Here is an 8,115-nt window from a genome sequence, read left to right as displayed (position 1 = left end):
CCCGCCCAGGCGGCGCAGCCTGCCCCGATCGCCTCCATCCCGCCGCATTTGGTATGCATGAGCGCTGCCGTCCCCAGGCGGGAGGAGGCTGCTTTCTCCAGGCGGATCGGCGGTCCCAGCCCAGCCCAGCCCACCCCTCTGCCCTGCGGCACGGCGGGCGGATCGCGCGTGGGATGCCCGCGCCCCGGCGGGCGGTCCCGGCGGTCGGTGCTGACAGGTCGTCGTCGTCGGCGGCTCTCCCCGCGGAGGGGTCATGAATCAGACCGACGCTCCCCGGCCGCTCAACTGGACCATCCGGAAGCTGTGCCATGCCGCCTTCCTCCCCTCCGTCAGGCTTCTCAAGGTAGGGACGGACGGCCGCCGGCGGGAACCCCTCACGCATCCCCCCCGCGGGGCTTGCGGGCGCTCTCGCTGGAAAGTTCATTCAGAAATGGTCCCAACTTCGCCGTTAATTAGCCGCCCTGACGCTAATCCAGCGGTGCCCCGAAGACGCCAAAATTGGGTGTCCGTACTCCCCGGGGGGACGTTTTTCTGCCGAGGAGGGGCTGTCAGAGGGGTAAAAAGGGAGTAGGATGGTGGATATCCTCCGTGCTTCTCTTTGCTTCGTCTTAGAGAAATTAAGGCGTGAACTTCTAGGGATGAAGAAGGAGTCTTGCTTCTAAGGTGTGTTCCTTTGTGAACAGCCCTCTGCTATCTCTTCTTTGGGAAACCCTTAGGTTCCCAAAAGGTCCACTACCCGAAGGTCCACCACTACTCAGAACAACTTGTAAGTCAAACAGCATGAGAGTAGACAAAAAATTATCTCGGTTTGTTGAAAGCTCTGCATAGGAGCAAGAGTCTGTTAAAGGCTGGCAGTGCAGGCAGCATCAGTGAAACTTTCTGATGGTGATTTATTTATTTATTTTGTTTAAACCAAGTGGCACAGTTTTGCAGGTGCTTTTAAAGGTGCTTTAAATGTGCTTTTCTAGGAGGTAATTATTAATTATGTGAAAAAAGTATTTGTGATTATAGACAGTGGACAGCTTTTAACCTCAGCACGCAAAGTACCCCTACTACTGTGTGTTCCACTGAAGCTGTTCTAGAGGCATGTGTAATTGGAAAACAAAATATCTTGAATCAGCTTTTTTGACCAAAAAAACCCTCAACATTACATGAAAGTGAAAAATCTCCTTTGTTCTTGGAACTTCTTAATTGGATTATACAATGAAAACTTAAACAGTATAGTCAGGTCCCTTTAGCCTTCTGCACCTGAAATGTGCTTTATAAAATGTTGGATTAATGGCACTAATTAACTCGGTTCATCTTAGTACTTGATAGTCTGGCTTTGAAATTAATAAGCAGCCAGGTAAAACATAGCTACTCTAATACTGTTAGGAGGTAATGTTTGATATAACCATTTGATGTTGTGTGGTAGCTTTGAAATTAGGTCAGTCCTTACTAATGCAACGTGTCTGAACAGCAGTGTGCTGTATGATAGTGCACTTAGCAGACTTACTGCACGTATAGCTATTGTATATGTGATACATAAGGGACCATACTGTGTAGCATAACAGGTATTTGTTACATCCTGACAGGAAGGAGCTACCCTTGAAATATATTTTTGTTTCCAAACCAGATGCATGGCTGCTGGGAGATACATTGTGAACAGAAGAAAGATAAAACTTAGATTGCTGAAAAAATCAAAATATAACTAATAAAGAACAAATCAGAAAAGTGGTTTGGATTCTCTTGCCAAGGCTTCGCCCCTCATCCCCCCACTGCAGAAGCACACATTTCAATATCCATAGTCTACAAGTCAGATACATTTAGGAAAACATTATTTTCCTGAGGTGTGAGAATACAGATGTGGGGAATTTTATTATCATTCTCAATATCAAGAAAGGAAAAGAAAGAAAAAAAAAATGTAGTCTGCAATATTCCTTTTTTGGCAGATGAATGTTGCCCCCTGTGTATGGTTTCTCTTCATTGCACGTTTTAAGGGTGAATGTTGGAATTAATTATTAAAAGAGCTGACTAGAAATGATTTTCTCAAGCTACAGCTGTAGCCTTTTAAGGCCAGATAGTGAGTGGACCCTGCGGTGTTAACAAGAGCAGGACAAATAACTAGAGACAAGCAACCTCTGCACGGAGGGGTGTGTGAGGTGTGTGAGAGACCCCAGCAAAGGAGGTGGGACTCTGGCGCCTTCCTGAGCTGATGGGCAGAACTGGTTGATTGGAGAGGGAAATGCATGTATCAGCATCTTCGAGGCTCCCAATCATCTTAAAATTTTGCTTCCAATACATGCTTCTTATGTTTGTCTTTTATTATTTAACATGTTCAAAGCAAATGAGTCACATAAGAGCCAGGGCCCCATTGTCCTAATTCCCCAAGAGACCCAATAGCCACCCTGAAGGAATTGTCCTGTCATGAAGAGCTATTAAGGAAAGAATGTGGTAACAGCAGCGTTAAATTACCAGATGAGTAGTATAAATATTCTCCTGCTTTTTCTCAGGGATTTTGAAAAATTTTATGTATACAAATTCATTCATCAGAAAGGTGTCTGTATTGTTTTCTCTTTTGTGTCTTTCTCCAAAAAAAAAAAAAAAAAAAAAAAGAAAAAAACCTTACAAACACAGACAAATGATATGAATTTAATCAGAAGTAACCCAAAAGGCTTCCACGCTTTGTTGTGTCTTCTTGGCAGAAACTTTGGCCAAACTGGTATTGGTAGAATGAAGATCGATTTCAATTTGTGAATCTGCCAGACAATAAAATTTCCTCGAGCAATTCCGTGATGTTGATGATGCCCCTTCCCTCGCTGCTACGGTTTTTGGTGGTTTGGTTTTTTGTTTTGGGTTTTTTTTTTTTTTTTTTTTTGTTTTTTTTTTTGTTTTTTTTTTTTGTTGTTGGTTGGACTCGATGATCTCTGAGGTCCCTTCCAACCACTACGATTCTGTGATTCTGTGATTCATATACTTTAAGGCCATTGATGCCTAACTCTGTGCATGGTACACTGGGATCCCTGATCTACTAGTCTGGGGTGGTATAAAAACAAACAGATTAAATGATACTTACCTGCAATTAAAGTTTTTTGCTTCTCACAAAACTGTAGCTCAAAATATTTTATAAAACAGCTGGAAAAATCACTCAAGGGTGTCTTAGCATGCCCAAAGGCCTCCAAGATACAGTTCACCTGCAAGACAATGGTGAAGAAATAACAAGAGAGAAAGAAACAGGAGGATATTTCAATAAACATCAGTGAGGTTTGTTTGTGATCAATAATGGGAAGGGAAAGAAAAAAAAAGATTACTTTTTTTCAGCTTGTAATTTAACAAATTCCTTCAAGGTGGTGGGGGGTTTTTTTGGTGGTTTGTTTTTTTTTTTTTTTTTTTTTGTTTTTTCCCAAAAAAAAAAAAAAAAAAAAAAGAAGAAAGCCTTACACACACACACACCACCAAATGAGAGGTGCTCCTGTAAATCCACAAACATTGGGAAGGTGAGTGCAGTAATTTAAGTTTGCTTTTTAATTGCCCAGTTTCCAATGGATGAAGTGGCTTTAAGGTCTAATGGAGTACTGTTTCTCAGTGGACCCTTTTTATACAGCCTTTCTCTGCAGAGAATGCCCTCAATAACAGAATAAACTTCGCAAAAGCTGATATGTAATGGCGCATTTTATTATTATCTGCTTTATCTATGGTTGCCAAACTCTATTTCAATATACACTGTAAATTTATTAAGAGTAAGAGAATATAGAATATTGCCATTTCCATGCTTTATTTTAGTCTACTGGAACAAAACAACTAAATGACATCATTAAATTCAATGATACATCTTTGCCTGAGCTTGTAAGAATAGAGATAGCAGAGAAAATCCTGTTTTATACACACAAAAGATGGCATGACCTGGACCTTGGTAATAAACAGCACAAACTTTTCAATTCATACCATGTCTTCTCAATGAGAAGTTTGAAGTCCTTATCCTGCAGATGTAATTTTAAGGAAAGCATCAGTCCTTTCACACTGATGGATCTAAATAAACAGTGGAATCTAGGACTTGCATGGAGGCCTCTCACTTTGTATTGCTCACTAACAAATATGTAGGATTGTCTTGAAATGACTGGTTTTAAATAAATAATAAAGGGTGTTATTCGACAGGTAGGCTATGCTCTTATTCTGTTGTGTTGAAATGGTGTGCAGTGCTCAATTGCCTGAACTGACATTTGATACAGCTGTGGCCACAGTGGCCTCATTTGATTTAGATAAACCAGGATCATTTGCAGACGCTGTTCCACTTTGCTCCCTGTGCTTTTCTTCCAGGCATATGCTCCTGTTCTAACCCACTTCTACTAATCCCCTCTTGTTTAGGTATGGTTTTATAATCCTGTTTTCTCAGTTTTTCGTTTTCTAACAGGCACACAGACTACTAGGAGATGTATTTGAAGTACATATTGAAACAAATTATTGGAGAACACTCTTACAACTTGTGTCATCAGCTCATCCTTCGCTGCTCCCATTTTTATCCCTAATAAATATTTCCTGTAGCACATTCTATGCTGGTACTTTTTGTAGTTGTTTCAATACGCTTAAGCACACACTAACGCACCATCTAATGCCTTCCCATCTGAAGTAAGAGGATTAACAACTGCCTTGAGCACATGTGCAGAGAGGGCAGGTTTGTGCAGAGAGGAGAACTGTCATTCTCCCCAGGGTGGTCAGGTTAGTTTCTAGAGGTGGCTTTCCAGCTGTGACTTGTTCAGCTTCTGTTACTCTACCTGACTTCTGAAGATTGTTTCTTTGCATGTTTGGCCAGGGTCCTGTCACCTTAATACTTTATTATTTCTTTTAAGGAAGGGTTAATATTAGTGGCAAGCAGTCCTGATCCACTTTGTGCTATTGTATATGTAAGAGCTATTGTTCCAGTTGCAGAAAGATCTGCTAGTTACATTTCTGTTTGTTTTATGGTGGAAGAGAGTTTCCAACACTCCACAGGTCAAAAGAAGAGATTGCCTCCCGAGAAAGGAAGCCAAGTCCAAATGGCAGGATTTAGGGAGAGCAGAAATTTTAGAACAACATTGTATGCTCTAAAAAAATTAATGAATTACATCATACTAAAGACTTCACTCAGAGGACCCTGTGCACTCTGAGAGCCTGCAGATGTTGCACTTCTGCTTGGGACAGATATGATACAGATATGACACATGAGCAATACACTAAAAAAACCCAACCAACCTGAAATGAAAATAGACAGAGGACTGAAAAATAAAGTCTGTAGTGCACAATAAGCTTAACAGCACAGATTTAGAGATGTGCATGCATAGAAGTATTGTACTAAAAATTTGGAAAGCATCAAATTATACAGCCTGTTTTTTCTTTATAACAGTACTAAAATTTTTTATAATGAATTTGAATTACATGTGAGTAAGTAGACATGGAAGGCAGGAACTTTGGAAGGGTCAGACGAAAGGAAACAGAGTGAACCAAAAGAAACACTGGAGAAAATGTTTTTGCTAATTTTTCCCAGCATGTGGCTGAGTAAAAATACTTGCTCAGCTCTACCAAATAAATACAGAGACCATATACCTAACCTGGGCATCAGGCTAATCTAGCTGCAGGAACTGCTGGAAGCTTAAAGAGATCAGACACTAAAATTCTTACCAAATGGGAAACTAGATTTTTTTATTGTTGTTAATTATTCTTTATTTGATTGCACCCTATCAAGAATATATAAAGTAACCCGAGAAAATTAAAAAGCTAAAAAATGGTTTATTAGGATGGTACACAGTGTCTTTTAAGTGCAACAATATGTACATATGAAATTCTGGCTGGGCTGAAATATGTGAAATAGAAGTGTGGGCAATATTTCTCTGGCTACACCAAGTTTGGTTATGTCCATAAAGAAGGTATCTACAGCAATAAAGACTGGGAAATATGTGGCAGGTTTTATTCAGGTAGATGGTAAAATACCACACTGTTCAACAGCTTAAAGAAGCTAAAATGTTATTTCTATTTGTTTACCAAATACACCTTTATTTCAGGATAATTTTAAAAAATCTGATTTGGTAAACTGAATGAAAAATTTGCTCTCCAGAATGGTGGAAGAACGAAACGTGTTCTTCATAAAACAGTAAATATTTATGCTTCTGAACCTTCTACTGTGAGAAAAAAGGACTGTAAGACAGAAGAAAGTTGTATCTTTTGGAGCTGATTTCATTTCTCATGTGGATTTGAAATAAAAAGGATTATTGGACTGATAGCATAGTCCTATAACTCAGGGAAGATACTTATGATAAATAAATTTTAAAATTACTTGCAAGTAGATTTTTGTGCCATAATCATGAGATTGTAATGTTAGATTTTTTTATGGTCTTCAGAAACAGAAGTGTAAGCATTTTATGCAATTTTATTAACTATCAATGAGAAAATGAGCAGAAGTCTAGACACAAAGGCAGTCAAAATATGTAAATTTTTGTCTCTTAACTAGTCTTTTTATGTTCAGTTGACAGTGGGGCCTTCTGCTTTATCATTGCTTAATAGTTAAGTATTGATCTGATTATTGTTTTAGTTAATTTACCCTATCCACCTTTCAAACTGCAACAAAATGAGAGGGCAGGTTTACTAAGCCTTGACTGAAGAACTGAGATACTTGGAATGAATCCTAATGCATACTGTTATCATTAGTGAGCTGGCGCACTAAGTGTTTCTGAAAGTAATATGCACATTACCGACAGTAAAATGAGGGTAGTAATTTACCTGTGCCTGCACTCAGCTGCTTACTGAATTAAATTGTAATAACGAATGAGCCACCACTATGCTTCCTTCAGGAGAGTTTGATGCATTCTGGGAAGTAATGACAGTTCAGCCCTTAGGATCAGACTGCTTAAAACACAGGCATGTAGAAAATATCAGACAATGTAACAATTTCTTGTAAATTCACTAATAGGAAAACTACTCATGCCTCTCGGTATGCTGGGATGCTGTATACGATATGAAAGATAGATGAGTTTTCAGAGTGCATGCAAATTCTGTTCAGAACGAAATTATTTGGTAAACAAACTTGGGTTTTCCAACCAGAAAGATCATATTTATATCTATTACAGCTGTAATAGATGTTGCATGTTTTTGACTCTAATTCATATATTTTCTGGAGGGTGTTATTTGTCCTTAGAAGCCCAGAAGCCACATTACTAGCAAAGATAAAGATTTGGCTTTCTGTAGTGTGTTCTACTCCTGTGCCATCAGTTTCATCATTTAAAGATGGCAGGAAAAAAGACCTGGCTAGGGCGTTGCTATGTCTTTGCAGTCTCTTGCTTTATCGTCCATAAATTAATTTAACACCCCAAATCAGAAGAGCAATGGGTGCTGCAATGAATCTTCACCGCACCTTTGCGCAGGTACGCGTGCGTTACTGCTGCTCAGCTATTAACTGCACCTCCAGTGCTTCACGTTTCGTAACGAAGTCATGGCAGCACGGTGAAGGCATTTTACAGCCAGCGTTGAAGAACTGATAATATGCCTTTTGGGGAGTTGCACATTCCCGAAAAGCTGCTTATTTCTTGAAGTCACGCTTCTCACCAATGGTGAGATGAGTTGATCCTTCTCACATGGCGACTGGGCGTGTTCATGTGTAAGGAGTTTCTGGCAGATTATGTCAGTTCATGTCTTCTGAAAGGGAAGGAAATGTGGACGCTGATAATGATGTTTCCTTTTTTGTACACAGAAGTAGTCACTCTGTGTCTTTTTGTGTGATCTTAGGTGAATAAGAGCTTGTTAGCAATTTGCCTTATTGACTGAATTCTTTCCATGAATATGACTCAGGTTGATGACCGCTGACTTGGAAGCGATGTAGCAGCAAATCAGTATCCACAACAGGAAAAATTATCCCAATTAAGGTAAAAGAAAAGGAGAGATCAAACCAAAAAGCCTAGCAGTAGAAGTCATGTTTCCATGGGTTAGCCTACATGTAAAAAAGGTAGATGCACTAGTGTCATTTTGAAGGAAGAGGCTGTAGTCTACTAATTTCATGTAAAAGGAAAAATGATTTTGACTTTCATGTTGGAAAAGGCTGCATGAATGCAAAGTATCTGCTTTTAAATCAGAAAATTATAGAAAGAAATGGCTTTTCTTTCTAGGTGTGTC

The 8,115-nt window shown here is 39.5% G+C and overlaps 1 protein-coding gene across 8 annotated transcripts in view; it reads left to right on the top strand.

The window, feature by feature from the left end:
- Positions 1 to 203: 203 nt before the first annotated feature.
- TRPM3 (transient receptor potential cation channel, subfamily M, member 3) overlaps positions 204 to 8,115 on the top strand; it is a 278,412-nt gene continuing 270,500 nt past the window's right edge. For all 8 annotated transcript variants that reach the window (XR_001413818.1, XM_014958485.1, XM_014958484.1 and 5 more), the window contains exon 1: positions 204 to 343. Coding sequence is in view for 7 of the 8 variants with exons in the window: in XM_014958485.1 (XP_014813971.1) it covers positions 254 to 343 (90 nt within the window). In the remaining variant the exon portion in view is untranslated. The remainder of the gene's footprint in view (positions 344 to 8,115) is intronic.

Source organism: Calidris pugnax, unplaced genomic scaffold (genome assembly GCF_001431845.1).
Source record: "Calidris pugnax isolate Ruff unplaced genomic scaffold, ASM143184v1 scaffold360, whole genome shotgun sequence".
NCBI lineage: Eukaryota > Metazoa > Chordata > Aves > Charadriiformes > Scolopacidae > Calidris > Calidris pugnax.
Note: the sequence above shows the minus strand (reverse complement) of the source record. Positions and strands in the feature narration are given on the sequence as shown.